The following is a 16,588-nucleotide window of genomic DNA, read 5'->3' as shown; positions in this document are numbered from 1 at the left end:
TGGTTCAATTGATGTACGCGCTGAGACTGAAGCTCAAATAAGGATATACAGAGGTAATGTTCCCCTTTCCTCCTGTTTCAATAACTGATTAGACTGGAAGTAAGGAAAACTCGCGACAGTATCAGTACTGTACAGCCTTTCGGTTCTTTCAGATGTACGATGATGACTTTACCCAATGGATCCGGGTTGCCATTGCTGAATGGGATTTCGATGTTTACAGATTTCAAGAATGAAACTGCGATGAAGTGCTGAGTCAGCAAAAAATCCCAGAAATGATTCGCTCGAAAGTTGAAGTCATGTGGGGCATTAGTCCCACTCTAGTTCTCTACCCATTTCATTTCCTATTCTTCCCTGCAACACTGCTATTTCTAAACCTGTACATCATGAAGCTTAGTAGTTATCCTCTAGATCTTGGTTGGAGCTTCCGTGATCTCGATTCGGAGGAATGGATGCCCGTTCGAAAGGTGCCGTCAGTTGTGCAACAGGATCTCATTGACAACGAGAAGTATGATTAACCACACATCTGGCAATAAATCTAACCGATCACTTTAGATTGAAAGACCCATTTATTAGATTCAATGAGCTTGATGCTCAGTGGGTCAATGAAAAATCCTGGATCTACCGAAAAGTCATCCAGAAGCCAAATGCTCCCCAAGGAGCGACTGTGGCCTTGGTTTTTGATGGATTGGACACGTTTGCTACTGTCAAACTTGACAGTAAGATTGTGTTGACAAGTGCTAATATGTTCGTGGGTCACCGAATCGACATAACACGGGAATTGGAAGCGGATGGTGACCACATCATTGAAGTTGAGTTTGACTGTGCGTTACTCAAAGCACGAGAGCTGCGAAGAGATTACCCCTTACATAAGTGGATTTCATTCAATGGGGATCCATCTCGTCTGGCTGTCCGGAAAGCACAGTATCATTGGGGCTGGGACTGGGGCCCTGTTCTAATGACGGCTGGGATTTGGCGTGCTGTACATCTCGAGGTATATACTGCACGGGTGAGCAATCTTTGGCCCCAAGTGAAAGTAGCACCAGACCACCAATCTGCTTTGGTGACTGCAGCCGCCAAGGTAGACACAGTGGTGATCGGGGACTATAGTGCCCGGTTTAGGTTGGTCTTACGAGGAATCGAAATTGCTCATCAGGATATACCCGTTTCGAGAGAGAGTGATACGCAAGTGATATTCCGTATAAATTGCCCTGAACTTTGGTGGCCCCATGGTTATGGTGACCAGTCTTTGTATGAAATATCAGTGTCACTGATCCACAATAATGAGGCAGTCGACCAAGTTTCCAAGAAATTTGGTATCCGTTCTGCCGTAGTGGTTCAGCAGCCTGATAAACACGGGAGATCGTTCTTTTTCCGTATCAATGGAATGGATATCTTCTGTGGTGGTGCGTGCTGGATTCCGGCAGACAGCCTCCTCACAAACGTCAGTCGGGATCGATACCGCAAATGGATTCAATTGATGGTCGAGGGCCGCCAGGTGATGATTAGGTTTGACGCCTTTTTTCCCTTCTCTTTTTTCAAACTACTCATTTCGATTGTTTAGGGTCTGGGGTGGTGGAATCTACGAGGATGACACATTCTACGAGACGTGCGACCAGCTAGGAGTGATGGTTTGGCAAGACTTCATGTTCGCATGTGGAAACTATCCAACATGGCCCGGGTTCCTGGAATCAGTTCATATGGAGGCAGTTTTCAACTTGCACCGTCTACGCCATCATCCCTCCATCGTGATCTATGTCGGCAACAATGAAGACTATCAGGTCCAAGAGACAGCAGGTCTGACATACAACTATGAAGACAAAAATCCATATCATTGGCTCAATACAGACTTTCCTGCACGATACATCTATGAAAAGTTACTTCCGGATTTGGTAGCCGAACACTCTCCCAGCACATTCTACCACCCAGGTAGCCCATGGGGGGACGGGAAGAAAACCTCCGATCCAACAGTTGGAGACTTGCATCAGTGGAACGGTAAGCATCGTCACTTATAGATAAAATTATCATGACTGACGGTGACATTATGAAGTGTGGCACGGTACTCAACAAAAGTATCAGATTTTTGATACACTGGGTGGTCGCTTCAATAGTGAATTTGGCATGGAGTCGTTTCCATATCTTCCGACGATCCAATACTTTGTCGAGAATGAGCAGGACTTGCATCCTCAATCTCATGTGATGGATTTCCATAACAAAGCGGATGGACACGAACGGAGACTGGCGACATACCTTGTCGAAAATGTACGACTAGCCACAGAGCTAGAGGTATGGTTCTGTTTTGGATTTCACCTCATTCGAGTCCTTTTTTGCCGATACGATACTAATCCTTGGCTTACAGAAATACATATACCTCACTCAAGTCGTCCAGGCTGAGACGATGACGTTTGGGTATCGAGGATGGCGTCGCCAATGGGGAGATGATCGACACTGTGGTGGGGCGCTTTTGTGGCAGTTGAACGACTGTTGGCCTACGATCTCATGGGCCATTGTTGATTATTTATTGCATCCCAAGCCAGCTTACTATGCTGTGAAGCGCGTGCTTAGTCCTATTGCAGTTGGAGTGAAACGTGAGCATCACGATTGGAGCGTGACGCACGCGAAACCCCCACAAAAAAGTTTCTATGAACTATGGGTCGCTTCAAGCCGACCATACGAGGTCCGCGGGAGTATCGAACTACGCTTTCTCTCCATCGAGACAGGCGAAGAAATTCGAAAAGCCATTACTCAAGATGTTAAGATATTGTACAATGGAACCACTGAAATCATTAGCGGCACTATCGACCACGTCCTTTATCCGGAACCACATGTTCTCTCGGCTCGATTGTGGGTGGATCAAAATATAGTGGCCCGAGATGTTGATTGGCCACAACCGCTCAAGTACCTGAAATTCTCCGATAATTTAAAGATTGAGTTTAACCGCACTCGGAATCAGATTCACTTATTGATCAGTGCGCGAACCCCTGCCAAGGGACTCGTCTTTGAGGCCACAGATGGTGTCCTTCTTAGCGATAATATGATGGATATTGTACCTGGTGATCCTCAAACTGTCATCGCCTCTTCCGTCTCTGCCGACTTCTCAAATTTCACTCTCAACTATAGGTTTTTGGGACAAGAACAAACCAATTGCATCACTTTCGCCTGAATCATTCATTGTCTGTTTTGATTTTGGTTCAATGATCTAATTGACGGATATTTCGGTTCTCGGGTCCAACAGGGGTAAGACAAATACTAAATCCGTGGAATTCAAAAACAACTAGTGATCGATTCCCACAAGATTAGCTTTCGGTCTTTCCGAGAACGAATGAATACACCAGAGTTGTTGAACGCTAGCCCTAAGTGGCCATCAGTCCCATCAGTCCCTGAATCTTGCAAGGTTTACTATCCATACATGCCCTAGTTTTGTTCAGGTTTTTTGCGGATTTCTAACTTTGGGGTTAGCAACTGCCCGGCCTTGGTAAAAAGCGATAGATCATTGAAAGTCTGATGGTACCTTTTAGAGGCTCATTTCTCTCTCTGTTTTGATGCTCTTCAAACCTCTGATCTACTCCTAGATCGTCCATTCTTTCTTCTTTTTTCGAGAGGGTCTCCCTCGTCCATTCTTTCATCCAGAGTAAAATAGAACAGATTTAGAATACTCTGCGTTAAAATGCGAGTCCAATCATTTGTTCCTGTTGCGACTGTCGCGTTTTCCGTCTCAGCATCTGCCATCAGCATCTTCCCATGCCATCAAAGTGTTTCTGTGTTGGATGGTGGATTTGAGGATGGTTCTCTGAGTGATTGGACTTTGTCTGGGGCATCTTCAACTTCTGGGGTTGTCAATAATGCCGCTCTTGCCGCCAGTGGTAACCACTATCTGTATGATTCCAAAGCCTTACCTTTAATCCAACAGATAACTGATATATTCTTCTAGTTCTGTCTCCCCAGCTGTTGTGGGCGTGGATGGCCTCCCCACTGACACGACGAATATTGGTCTGATCCGATGCATCGACGGTACTCCTGAAGGCCAGAACTACGAATACTCATTTGACTGGAAGATCTCTCTCAATGGAGCCACCGGATGTCGGATGTTTGCTCAATACGACCGAGATGACGGCTGGTTCTTGAATGATCCCATCTTTGAAGACGTAACTTCGTGGACTCATGTCTCTTATATACACCCTACAGAGCCCAGTGCCTGGTTCGTTTACATCGTTTTGAACTGTGACTCTGGAGTTCCTACCCTTGACCTCGATAACATCGACATTTCCTATGAGAAGAATGTGTGTGTGGCATCCAGCTCAGCTGCCGTCTCGTCTACTCCTGTGGCTTCATCCACTCCTGTTGTCAAGTCTTCCTCCACCCCTCTGACCCGCTCCTCGTCTGCTGCTGCTCATGTTAGCCCATCATCTGGTCTTGCCTCCTCCTCGGCACCCATTCGCTCTAGTATTTCTTCCTCCCGCCCTCCTCGTCCGACTACCAGCCTTTCACCTGTCGGCCCTCACAAGCCCTCTGGTACTGTTAGGCCCTCTGATACTGTCAAGCCCTCTGGTAGCATCCATCCTTCCGGGGCTGCTACTACTTCTTCCAGTGCCATTCCTGGTGGCCATGGCGGTCACGGCGGCCACGGAGGTCACGGCGGTCACGGAGGTCACGGAGGTCACGGAGGTCACGGAGGTCACGGCGGTCACGGCGGTCACGGCTCTGGCAGTGGCTCTAGTTCCGGCGCTTCTCCTTCTCCTTCTAGTGGAAACGGCAGCGGTAACGGCTCTGGAAACGGCAATGGCTCTGGCTCTGGCAACGGCTCTGGCAACGGCTCTGGCAACGGCTCTGGCAACGGCTCTGGCAACGGTAACGGCTCTGGCAACGGTAACGGCTCTGGCAACGGTAACGGCTCTGGCAACGGTAACGGCTCTGGCAACGGTAACGGCTCTGGCAACGGTAACGGCTCTGGCAACGGTAACGGCTCTGGCAACGGTAACGGCTCTGGCAACGGTAACGGCTCTGGCAACGGTAACGGCTCTGGCAACGGTAACGGCTCTGGCAACGGTAACGGCTCTGGCAACGGTAACGGCTCTGGCAACGGTAACGGCTCTGGCAACGGTAACGGCTCTGGCAACGGTAACGGCTCTGGCAACGGTAACGGCTCTGGCAACGGTAATGGCTCTGGAGAACTTACTACTTCGACTGTTTTCTCGACTCGCACTTCCACCATCACCGCATGCCCATCGACAGTCACAAACTGCCCCGAACGCGACCAGACCACTTACGTTACCACTGAGACCATTGTGGTATCTACCACTATCTGCCCTGCCACAGCTGAAGCCACCACTACAGCCCCAGCTAGTGGATACCCTTACGTTACCACTGAGACTGTCTTGAGCACCCGCGTCTCAACTATCTACGCCTGCCCATCCAGTGTGACCAACTGCCCCGCCCGCGAGAAGACCACCTCAACCACCACTGAGACCCTCGTTGCTGGCACCACTGTTTACACGGTGACTCCCGCTCAGGCCGTTCCCACTACTACTGGACCTGCTGTTGCTGGATCGCTGACAACCGAGACCATCTACGCTACCAGCACTGCAACTGTCTTTGAGTGCCCTGATAGTGTGACTAACTGCCCTTTGAGGGGGCAGACTCCTCATGCTGTGACATCTACTGTTGCCGTTGGAACAACCATTTACCCTGTCGGTGCTTCTTCCACTGAGACCTCAACCCCTGGCTCCGTTGGATCAAGCTCTGGCTCCAATTATGGCTCTGACTCTGGCTCCAGCACTGGTGATGAGTCGGTTGCATTCACCACCACTTACACTTCTATTCCCGTTTACGTCCCAACGGGAGTTGGGGCTGTCGGCATTAATGCATCGACATCTGCGTTTGCTACATCCAACTCCGCTGCTGTCTCTGCCTCTGCCAGGTACCCTTTTAAGCCTTCCTCTTCCCCTGTCGGAGTGAGTAGTACCACTACCAGCAGCTCCACCGGCCCTACCTATACCGGAGCTGCTATCCCTCAATTCACACTGCCCACTGCCTTCGCCCTCATCTGCGGATTTGGCGCTATCTATCCTTTAATTTTCTAGGTACTTTTCTTTGAGCTTCTAGTTCATTAATTTCCTTCCCGATTTACTTGGGAATTCATCACGAAAATACGGTTATATCAAATAATTCAATATCATGTTTCCTATTCAAATATTGGAAAATGAACATGTATCTACCAGCTGAACCTAATCGAAGGTTTTTACTGACTTTGAGTGACTCCCTCCCTGACCAGTTTAATTCTTATAGCCCTGTAGTATCCAGTAATTCTACTTTGGTATTATCTCCGGATCCTTCTCCGCCCCCAGCTGCAGTCTAATTACCTCGCGAAGAGACTTGGCCATTTCAAGCTCATATAAAAGAAGTATTCAATTTATATAAAAAATGCAGAATGAATTAAGCTCAATCACAATGTTGCCATTACCTCAACCAATTCTCAATCCCCTTGAACGATTAGTCGCTCTGATTACTGTAGCAGCCGACAACATCGGCCTCGAATCTGCCCTTCGGTATTTATTCGAAAGAGCCTGAGTTGCACTGTTTGATATCAATTCAGATAGTCTGGACAAGTCAAAAGAGACTCCCAGAGCTGCTATTAAAGGAATCATCTCATGTCGATCCCGATGATCTGATATTGAACGTGCAGGCCGATGTTACGTCCGATGAAGATATATCACGCGATTTCTAAGAGACAATATTTAAATCTGGGAGACTCGATATCGCACTTTAATCTGCCAGCATCTCATACTTATCTACGAGTATCCTAGAGACATATGTCGATCTATACGACAAATGAATGTGAACTGCCGATCTGGTAAGTACCACTATTCCTGAAATTGGTTCACTGAGTTAATCAAAACAGCCCAGGAGCCTTTGTGACGTAATGTGGTCGTGCCATGAAAAAAGTCCGGCAATGGAAGAAGAATCACCTTGATCTCATCCATTTCCAAGCTTCACTTATTTTCATCTATAACCGACACTCTGCAAATTAACAGACGACAATGACTCTATCTAATTTAAGTGTACTACCAGCCATAAATTGAGCATCGGGGCTATCCAGAAATGACACAAATGCGGCCACATCTACAGCCTCGGCCCATCTACCGGAACTGTGGCCAGCATCTCTTCATCTTCTCTTCAGGCTAAGAGGCGACGAACATGGGTGCGGTCACTCCACATGGATGAACCATACTAACGCGACTATTGTACTGGTACAGCACAGCTGCAGCTATGATGCATAGACCTCGAAGTGCAAATTTGGAGGTTGATCGGCAACTTAGTTATCGGGAGTTCTTGGTTAGTCATCGATGCCATTATGATAACTCGTTCACTATTTAAGTCTTTCCCCGGACTTTAGTTTTAGTTATTTGATGATTAATATTCATACCTAACAACCACATCATGTCTAATATTCCCAACATCCAACAAGCAGCTGTGGTGCAAAACCCGGGTCCTAATCCCACCATCCTTCTCCGCGATAACATCGCAGTTGGAGAGCCCGGTCCCGATGAAGTCTTAGTTAAATTGACATGTACAGGAATTTGGTGAGAATTTTAGGAGCTCATATCTCCGTAATGAATCTTGTCTAACCTTTAATCTTACCTAGTGGCTCCGAAGTTCGTGCGCTATTAAAATATGGCGTATATAACCCGATTATCGGCCACGAAGGCGTAGGAATTGTGGTCAAGTCCGGATCCAATGTTTCATTATCTCTGCTGAATAAACGAGTGGGAGTCAAATGGCTGTATAATGCCTGCAACCAGTGCTCAGTCTGTCAGCGAGGTTTTGTACACAACTGTCCCAAGCAGCTTAATACGAGCCGGCATGTTCCCGGCACATTACAGCAATATGCGCTTGCCGACGCGAGATTTCTCACCCGAATCCCTGACGGACTTGCAGACGAGATTGCAGCTCCACTACTCTGCGCCGGTCTCACAATGGCAGGCGCACTGTCGCAACTAGACAAGGAATTACAAGCTGGGGATTGGGTTGTGATCTCTGGATCCGGCGGTGGACTGGGCCATGTGGGAGTACAGATTGCATCTCGGGTGCAAAAGTTTCGAGTGATTGGCATCGATACCGGCGACGACAAACGAAAAATCAGCTTTGAATCCGGTGTGACAGCATTTATCGATTTCCGTACAGAAGATGTCGCAGCGCGGGTGTTGCAATTGACTGGAGAGGGAGCTCATGCAACCGTTGTTGTGCCGGGCAAGAAAGAAGCATTTCGAACTGCTCCGTCGGTCGTTCGGAACATGGGGCATATCATCCTAGTTGGTTTACCAGAGAATACATTTGAGCTTCCCATTTCTGCATCGGTTTGTTCTGCACGAGGTGAGTGGTTGCGCTTGTCATTTTCAAGACTATACTAAGCCAGGACAGCTCTTACTATCAAGGGAACTTCCGTGGGCAGCGAGGATCAAATGACCGAACTGCTGGAGCAAGCTCTCAAGGGAATAATCAATCCTTCGATTGAAGTGTTTGAATTCTCAGAGACTCCCAAACTACTTGATCGAATTATCAAGAATAGCATTGCGGGGCGAGCTGTAGTTAGGATTCCTCAGTAGATAGATTCAATTCAAACGAGAATTAAGCAATATCGAAGCTAAAATGAATTCCCATTTGTAGATCTATGACACTATTGAATGAAAAAAAAATGATGTTAATAGTATCAGCGTTTCTAAAGTGAATAATACAGTCTCATAGTCAACTGGCACACCTTGAATATCCGTTATCGTTTATCGCTCTCCAATCTCAACCTTGACCTACGACATCCATTTCTATCATGGGCACTAAACGATCTTGGGAGGGCCAGCCTGTGCCAATCATCTCAAATGACAACATGACTGAACCAGTCGGACCGATCATTTCGATCTTCGAGAATTTCCGCAACGAACTAGACGAGCACCACGACCGTCGCGAGCGGATCATCAAAACGAATCGTGACATAACCGCGCTCAGCAAGAAAATGTCCGATCACCACTAACCCTTAATTCCAATATCCTGATTCTAACATTTTCTCCCAGTATATTCGCTCTCCAGCGTGTGCACGCCATCAACGAACCCATCCCACCAAAAATTGCCAAAGACAACCAAGACCGTCTTGACCAAATCCAAAAACTCTTCACGAGCATTGTGCCCGATGTAACCGATCTCAATACCTGGCGCTACCAGCGCCAAGTCAGTGGTGGGATTCAGGAGTTTATTGAGGCTATCTCGTTCGATCATTATCTTCGCACCCAGACCCTGATCACACACGAGGAAGTCTCAGGCAGATTGCCCGCCGAGATCGAGGTAACGGCGGATGATTACTTGGGGGGACTCTTCGATCTGACGGGTGAGATGATGCGATTTGCCGTGACAACATTGGGTTCCGGTAGCACAGAGACTGAGGAACCTACCGATGAACCAACGAGCCAAATTCAAGGCCCACGCCTTTCCAAAACCCAGGCAGGAATTGTGGTTGACCTTCGAGCCATGCGTGCCCATACAGAAAGACTCAGTATTCCCCGTCGACATGCTTTTATGATGCGCGATTATGGAAAAAAGCTCGAGGTGATGCAAAGCAGCGTGGAGAAGGTTGAGCGGGCGGCATATGGGATTCTGGTTCGTGGCAGTGAACGTCCGAAGGGATGGATGCCAGATCTTTCAGTTCCGATGCAGGTTGAGACTTAATATAGCTGTGGTTTGATATAACGACCATATGATTATGGGGGCCTATGATCTGCCCTTTTTATGACATTTTCTCAATGCTCTAGCTCAACTTCATAGCTACTTGTCGTTCGATGTTTGATCCAGCAGTTATTTGGGTCTAGTATGATCAATTACATTTAAGAAATCTAGGGTTTCTAGCTACAAGAGTGAGACTTCATTCACCTGAGGCTACAACCGGTGGGAATATGTATAACATCTGTTTGAAGATCTCAGTGGAATAATTTACCCTACTCCCTTACCTGTCTTCAAGATTATGATTTCTACAACTACACTATCTTCCAAGTTCAAGAGGAAAACGATAATATCATGTGTAACAGATATCCAGCATCACAATGGTGACGTCATAGGGAGTGAGGAGTGACGCGCATGTAACAAGTGAAAGGCAGCCGCAACGCCGTAAAATTCATGAAGCCTCTCTTGTGTCATCAGCATCTGAACCAATGTAGAGTCCAGAATTGACATTTGAAGGAGGTTAAGGTGAAACGCTTAAGCCGAACGAGGATCTTCATCTTCCTCGAGAATTCCCTGAGTGATAAGGTCTTCGGGCTGAGGGCGATTCATAATCTTGTGCTCTAAGTTATCAGCCAGCATGTGGCGCTCGAGATCGCGGGCTGGACCTTGCAAAGCCGCAGCCTGGTTGGTGGCGAGGAGGATATTACCTTTGCGATCTCGGGAGTTAGTAAAGCGTGACAAAGTAGTTAACGTTAGACGAATTCATGATTGAGATTCAAGAATGGGATCGTGTTCAGGAGTATCAATGAAAACAGGGAGATATACGCTCCACCAGTTCGTCCTTAGCAGGACGCTTCTCCAGGCTCTTCTGAAGGTCCAGGCCGACAGCTTGGAGGGCACTAGTGAGGGGTTAGATTTCAGAAAGTCAAGCACGAAGACATGCTGCATACGGATCAACCTTAGTATCCAGCAGGATATGGCGGTCCTTGAGGTCCTGCACGTCCGGGCGCATTTGGAGGTGCTTCTCGAGCGAGTCACGACGCTCGTGAGTCGAGTATGCAAGGGGAGTTTCGTCAATCGACATGATAGATGTTTAGGAAATGGGATATGTGAAGGAGAGTTGTGAAGGAGAGTTGTGAAGGAGGGTTTTGAGGGAAAGAAAAGATCAAATGATGTTTAGTACCACGGGAACTAGTCATGCGGGGAAAACTCAATAATCTAACTTTCCACTTACTTCATCTACTCTATATATTTAGTAAATTGAACGCAGATAATAGATTCTCTTGGTTCTTGACTAAAGGTCCAGAAACCCAGTTTGTTCAAGTAGTTACCAGCCATAGCGACCGACATTCTCTGTCCAGGTAAAAAAGTTGTATATACCACTTCCTTCCAAAAGAAAACCACTCTATTCACCATTCCCTCCATGAATCCTGTCCTCGCTGGATTTCATCAAATCCTTGGCCTGGCCATGTCAAGATATTGGAGATCAGTTGCCGCGGTCGTGGGTTCAAAACAGGGTGAAAATGGGAATGGGAATAGGGGAGAGTAGAGTTAGAGATAGGGGTCAAAAGAACTACGCCCTGTAGTGTGCTGTTTCGAGTCGGATACCTTCCTGAAAAGGGAAGAATGATGAACTCATCCGGTCCGGTTCTGATTGCATTGGTTCACAGTAACTGCGGTCTGTCGAGAGCGACGCATGCCAATCTCAACAGACCCAATTCGTATATTCAAGGAACCCACAGCTTGCCCCGTCCACGACCGCTGCCTCGTGCGCCTTCACGGTTGGCACCTCCACGTCGGCCGGAAGTGCGGCGAGAGGCTCCCGAGAGACCACGAGAAGTACCTTTCTGGTTGCTCAGGTCGATGTTCTGGGTCTTGGTATTCGCGCCGCTCAAGGATCGGCTGAAGGAGTTGGGGTCAATCGGCTCAGTGGGAACTTCGATGGTAGCCACATCGGGGGTCACAGGGATGGTCTTCGCAACGGGCTTGCGAGGTGTTCCACCCCGAGCACCCCGAGTCGCGTTCTTGCCGCGACCGCGGGGAACAAAAACAAGCTCGTCCTCATCACTGTCGTCCTCGTATGAAAGCAAGGTCTTAGGCTCGGGATTCTGGACGGGGCTTTGGTTCTTCTCGGCGTATTTGCAGCGATTCTTGTACTCGCGCTCTTCATACTGGATGGCAGTGCGCAGCTGAAGGATATTTTTCACACCAATGCCAAATTTCTGGGCCCAAACCTGAGTCGTGCGGTCGTTAGTAACCAGGATACAGTTCTTAGCAAAGTTCTCGGCATCAGGGCCACTGTGAAGTCGCCACAGGAGGGCACTCAGCAAGGGGCGAAGCACGGGAGGAACGATAGGGATGGTAGATCCGGACGCATTGCGCTGGTGTCCCGACTTGGGTTTCTCTGACTTGGTGACGAGCTCATGTTGGGCACATTCGGGGCTGGTGCGCGAGCTACGAGAAGATGTGCGCGAGGCCGGACCACTAGCTGAACCGTCCGAGGTGATGGATGCGGCATCGGGGGCCTTCTGAAAGTTTAGCTTGCTAAGCAGCATCTGCGAAAGGTCGTCGGATTGCGATTTGATAGTGATCTTGGGCGCGGGTGCAGGCACAGGCACAGACACAGGTGCGGGTTCGGAACGCGGCATCTCGTCAACGGCCTCAGGCTCTTCTTCAAATTCCGGTAAGAAGAATTTCTCAGCTTCTGCCCAGCGTTCATACTGCTCCATCGGGCCTTGAAGGGTAACTCGGTCGGCAGTAATTTGATCTTTGCCGGAAGTCACTCGGTCGAGAAAGCGCACCGTCTCACGGGCATTAATGGCGACTTGCGATCCTGCACGCTTCAGATTATGGAGTCGTTCGAGGGCTAGAAGTATAAGAAATCTGATTTTAGATGAGCCAGTAATAAAAAGATCAGGAAACTCACTGTAAAGAGGAACGATCAGATCGATGGCGCCATTGGCAGTCCATTTCTTGATTTCGCTGATATTTGTAGTAAGAGCCGTTTCATCCACAGCGCAGTGAAAGACCTTGCGACTGGCTGACATGGTGGGCTTTTCAAGTGATGTTTATCAGAACTGAAAGCAGTTCTTTCCCTATTCCAAGGGACTTGAAGGGTTGAGAACTGTGACTGATGAGGGGATCAGTGGGATATCAACGATATTTGTGGGTGTGGGGGTGTGGCCGGACGAGTAAAGGTGGGGGTAAGAGGGGCGGTTTGAATCAGAAGTGAAGAACTTACAATATGTAGGCAGAGAAGGAATCATGTGCAGCATTTTTGACAATCCAACACCGCCGAGATATGTGCATTCCCATGCGTTTGCGATCATAAAAGCGGCTGCCAGATCGAGTGATGACTAAGCTAGATCCACAGATTCAATGGGCTTCAGTCAGCTACTAGTTAGTTTAAGGCACAAGAACAAAGAGTTCCAAGTTAAAAAAGACAATGATATCATGAATTAATAAGAGGGGGATGTGATCTAAGCTAAGAAAGTGCTAAGAAAGTTCAAGAAGCCGCTCAATCTTTTTCGCTTATTAGAAATTTGGAATATCATGACTTTCTAATCATGTTCTCAGTTCTCAGTTCTCAGTTCTCAGTTCTCAGTTCTCAGTTCTTGGTTCTCTCATCGCTGCACCTTCTTGATGAGGCCATCTGATTCCTTAACTCGTTGGGCCCATTCGCTGTTCAGTTGGAAGATGATTAGTATGTGATAGAAATGTGAGGTGATCAAGGGGCACTTACGTCCAGCTTCCATCATAGACTAGACGAGAGTTGGCATCACCATACTCAGCCTCACTGAGGGCAGTCTCAATAACGGTGGCTGTCACACCAGTTCCACATGAGCTGATGATTGGGCGGGAAGGGTCAATCTCATGGTCTTCAAAGACTTTGCGCAGCTGTGCTGGTGACAAGTAAGCCTTGGTCTCCGGATCCAATAGTTCCTGGAATGGCAGGCTCTTAGAGCCCGGAATGTGTCCAGATGAGAGCCCAGGACGGGGTTCTGGATCAATCCCTGCCCAACGACCATAGGAGCGAGCATCCAAGATCTCAACCTCCTCGGCACCTTCCTTGCCATGGTTTAATGCCAGCTCCTTCACTTGACGATAAGGGATTACCAGCTTAGTGTCATAAGCGGGGACCGGGTACTTGCTCTTCTCCACCGGAGTGGGCTCGCCACTCTCAGTGGGGAGACCCTCACGAGTCCAGATTCGATAGTTGTTGAGGACATGTACGCTGGGGTGACCGAACACACGCAGAGTCCAGCCCACGCGCGGAGCACTGAAAATGCCCGCTTCAGCTGTATCGTAGACAACTATCTCGTCGTCCCGGCGAATGCCCAATTCACTCATGGCCTCGGCAAATTCCTCACAGGTGGGAAGCATATGCGGGTAAGGTGAGTCATGGTCCTTGACAGCGTCGAGATCAAAGAAGCGTGCTGAGGGGATACGGGACTTGCGGAATGAGTCAATTCCCGTGCGGCCCTCGGGGTCATTAGGCATGAACCATGCTGCACATAGTGGAATTGTTCTTGGAGAAGTAGCAAGTGTGTTAGGTGGGTTCTTACTCAAAGCGTCATTGAGTTGCTGGGGGGTGACCAGATAGGAGGAGAAAGAAGCCTGACGGGCTCCAGGTACATGGGTAGACATGGCACGGAATAGAGGAAGGCGAATAGGCGACCTGACAAAACGAAGAGCAGTGGAAGCCATAATCACCGGAGAAAACAGGGCAGTTTTAAAAAAGAAGTTGGAGTAAGTTGGATGTGGAGTAAGCTCATGTGATACGATAAGCCCATTGTTTATCAGGACACCACTTTATCTCCACTCCACACTCTCTCTTATCCACATCACACCTTTTTTTACTTAATCCTTCCACCATGAGAATCATTCTCAGAGAATGGAATTCTGTTGCTATTTGGCGATGGAATCTTCCTGAGGATGATGTCTGCGGTATCTGTCGCGTCCAGTATGATAGCACTTGTCCCCGTTGCAAAATACCTGGCGATGGATGTCCAATTCGTAAGTTGTGTCGGAGCTTCTCCGATATTACTGGTACTAATGGCGTATACAGGACAAGGCCAGTGTAAGCACGCATTTCATTGGGTAAGGTGCTATTACGGATATCCCCAATATAATTTGACTGATCGTGTAAACAGCATTGTCTCGAGGCTTGGTTCAAGGAAGAGAGCGCTAAGGAATTATGCCCAATGTGTCGTCAAAGTAGGTACACTCTCCTCCCAACCATTATGATGCTGGCTAACCTCCTTCGCAGAGTTTGTTGCAAACATCTGATACTTCTACTATTTGTCTTTTACGGCGTTATATACTGGGTTGAATCAAGGATACCCCAGTTTTTGAGTTGCTATTCATTTCAACTGCTTTTTGCATTCTTTATTGGGCTATTTCCAAAATTGTGTCTCCACTTTCAACTTTAGCATTCGATGGATATAAAGATAGTGGATTGGATGTTGCCATTCGGAGAGCAATGGCGAATGTTCATCCTTACGTGAGCTAATCTCAGTCTCATATCACGTCACCATGGAAACCCACCGAGTAATGGTAATTTATGTTTACCTCATTTCTGCCGAGACAGAGTGTAGTATTTGAATCAATTCCGTACCAAGGTAATTTTCCCTCCAAAATAAATCTCTCGCCTCTAAAACACATATTTAAAGGCAGCTGTAAATATGTACTCCGCAAATGGAAATTATCACGTGACTCATTATCCACTGATATCGATGTTATCAGTATCGATAAGACTCACGTCCTCTTGAGCGCCTTCAAACTCAAACACGGCAATGTAGGCGACGATGTCTCTGAACACACCAGTTCAGTCAGGTTTTCCTGTCCAGTGCTCTTCCAGATCTGGAATCTCATCACCGCAATATGACTGGCATGCGCAGGGCCAGGAGGATGCAGAGGGGACACTCCCAATCGCCTTCGATGGAGCAGCGGACGGGGACCATCTAGCAGATGAGGTGGATGACGAGCCTCAGATCCCTTTCCAACCATTCTTCACACTTGTTGAAGATGCCCACACATCCGATTACCACCACCCAACCATTCACTACATCTTCTCCGACGACGATACTGACATAGTCACTGAAGCCGCGCTGCGTAGTCTGGATTCTCAAAATGAAGCCCTCTCCAACTCCAAGAAAACCCATCTCAACGAAGAGCTCGGAGACCCCGAGAAATCAAGCCTTCTCCCACCTCCAATCCCCGGTGTGCGAGAGAACTACCTCGTCTTAGATATTGAACCACTCCCTGCAACCAACCCCGCAATCGATCAACCAAGCTCAGTCGGGCTGAGAGGTGTTGGTGATACAAAAGCCATATCAACATCACCCACCTACCAGTCCCAGCTCCCTGGCCAAACACCCAGCCCAGGGCCTGGACCAGGTGTGCAACACATGCAGTTCCGGGTAACATCGGCGAAGAGTTTCTCACCAACATGGCAGATACTGAATAGTGAGATGAGCTCGGCGCCAACATTTGAGAATCATGATTCCGGAGAGACAGAAGGGCATGGGTCGATGTTGAAGATTCGTGGGACTAGTGGGTTACCGGCAGATACTGGCAAAGAAAAGGGAGAGCGAGGTGCGCAAAGACTTGAGGAGATGATGGAAAACTTTGCAAAGCGAATGCAGGAGTTGCAGGTTGTTATCGATTCTACCAACTTGGACCCTACAACTACCGTGGTCAGAGAGACTGGCATTGGCCACGAGGCACATGCTCCGGATGAGGTTGAGCATAATTAATGATGACTAATGAATGAATCAATGGCTTCTTCACGATAATAGATCTCACTCGTGCTCCTTCTAATTACTATTATACTGTTGGCTTGGCTTGGCTTGGAAACTCGTTGCGAGAACGCGTACCGCAGGCTTTT

The 16,588-nt window shown here is 48.1% G+C and overlaps 10 protein-coding genes across 10 annotated transcripts; 7 read left to right on the top strand and 3 right to left on the bottom strand.

The window, feature by feature from the left end:
- Positions 1–272: 272 nt before the first annotated feature.
- Positions 273–3,160, top strand: N7495_007357 (glycoside hydrolase family 2 protein; the record flags this gene model as incomplete). Its single annotated transcript, XM_057210008.1, has 5 exons — positions 273–505; positions 553–1,506; positions 1,562–1,992; positions 2,048–2,283; positions 2,357–3,160. 5 exons carry the CDS (start codon positions 273–275, stop codon positions 3,158–3,160), a joined length of 2,658 nt encoding a protein of 885 aa, XP_057063782.1.
- A 504-nt stretch (positions 3,161–3,664) lies between these two features.
- On the top strand, positions 3,665–6,077 carry N7495_007356 (uncharacterized protein; the record flags this gene model as incomplete). The annotated part of the gene is made up of 2 exons (XM_057210007.1): positions 3,665–3,873; positions 3,929–6,077. The coding sequence occupies 2 exons, from the start codon at positions 3,665–3,667 to the stop codon at positions 6,075–6,077; spliced, it is 2,358 nt and encodes a 785-aa protein (XP_057063781.1).
- Positions 6,078–6,444: 367 nt separating this feature from the next.
- N7495_007355 (2-5-dichloro-2-5-cyclohexadiene-1-4-diol dehydrogenase) lies at positions 6,445–6,721 on the top strand (the record flags this gene model as incomplete). The annotated part of the gene is made up of 2 exons (XM_057210006.1): positions 6,445–6,542; positions 6,604–6,721. 2 exons carry the CDS (start codon positions 6,445–6,447, stop codon positions 6,719–6,721), a joined length of 216 nt encoding a protein of 71 aa, XP_057063780.1.
- A 713-nt stretch (positions 6,722–7,434) lies between these two features.
- N7495_007354 (uncharacterized protein) lies at positions 7,435–8,405 on the top strand (the record flags this gene model as incomplete). Its single annotated transcript, XM_057210005.1, has 2 exons — positions 7,435–7,534; positions 7,651–8,405. 2 exons carry the CDS (start codon positions 7,435–7,437, stop codon positions 8,403–8,405), a joined length of 855 nt encoding a protein of 284 aa, XP_057063779.1.
- Positions 8,406–8,818: 413 nt separating this feature from the next.
- On the top strand, positions 8,819–9,708 carry N7495_007353 (translin family protein; the record flags this gene model as incomplete). The annotated part of the gene is made up of 2 exons (XM_057210004.1): positions 8,819–8,948; positions 8,999–9,708. 2 exons carry the CDS (start codon positions 8,819–8,821, stop codon positions 9,706–9,708), a joined length of 840 nt encoding a protein of 279 aa, XP_057063778.1.
- A 525-nt stretch (positions 9,709–10,233) lies between these two features.
- Positions 10,234–10,783, bottom strand: N7495_007352 (RPEL repeat-containing protein; the record flags this gene model as incomplete). The annotated part of the gene is made up of 3 exons (XM_057210003.1): positions 10,234–10,406; positions 10,525–10,587; positions 10,633–10,783. The coding sequence occupies 3 exons, from the start codon at positions 10,781–10,783 to the stop codon at positions 10,234–10,236; spliced, it is 387 nt and encodes a 128-aa protein (XP_057063777.1).
- Positions 10,784–11,426: 643 nt separating this feature from the next.
- N7495_007351 (uncharacterized protein) lies at positions 11,427–12,746 on the bottom strand (the record flags this gene model as incomplete). Its single annotated transcript, XM_057210002.1, has 2 exons — positions 11,427–12,565; positions 12,626–12,746. The coding sequence occupies 2 exons, from the start codon at positions 12,744–12,746 to the stop codon at positions 11,427–11,429; spliced, it is 1,260 nt and encodes a 419-aa protein (XP_057063776.1).
- Positions 12,747–13,322: 576 nt separating this feature from the next.
- On the bottom strand, positions 13,323–14,376 carry N7495_007350 (sulfurtransferase; the record flags this gene model as incomplete). The annotated part of the gene is made up of 2 exons (XM_057210001.1): positions 13,323–13,380; positions 13,442–14,376. Coding segments are annotated over 2 exons (993 nt in total), but the record flags the coding sequence as incomplete, so codon positions are not given.
- Positions 14,377–14,573: 197 nt separating this feature from the next.
- N7495_007349 (anaphase promoting complex subunit 11) lies at positions 14,574–14,988 on the top strand (the record flags this gene model as incomplete). Its single annotated transcript, XM_057210000.1, has 4 exons — positions 14,574–14,715; positions 14,768–14,799; positions 14,853–14,916; positions 14,969–14,988. 4 exons carry the CDS (start codon positions 14,574–14,576, stop codon positions 14,986–14,988), a joined length of 258 nt encoding a protein of 85 aa, XP_057063774.1.
- Positions 14,989–15,506: 518 nt separating this feature from the next.
- Positions 15,507–16,457, top strand: N7495_007348 (uncharacterized protein; the record flags this gene model as incomplete). Its single annotated transcript, XM_057209999.1, has 1 exon — positions 15,507–16,457. One exon carries the CDS (start codon positions 15,507–15,509, stop codon positions 16,455–16,457), a length of 951 nt encoding a protein of 316 aa, XP_057063773.1.
- Positions 16,458–16,588: the final 131 nt, after the last annotated feature.

The sequence above is a fragment of the Penicillium taxi genome (genome assembly GCF_028828555.1).
Source record: "Penicillium taxi strain IBT 34144 chromosome Unknown utg000004l_segment0_segment0, whole genome shotgun sequence".
Lineage (NCBI taxonomy): Eukaryota > Fungi > Ascomycota > Eurotiomycetes > Eurotiales > Aspergillaceae > Penicillium > Penicillium taxi.
Note: the sequence above shows the minus strand (reverse complement) of the source record. Positions and strands in the feature narration are given on the sequence as shown.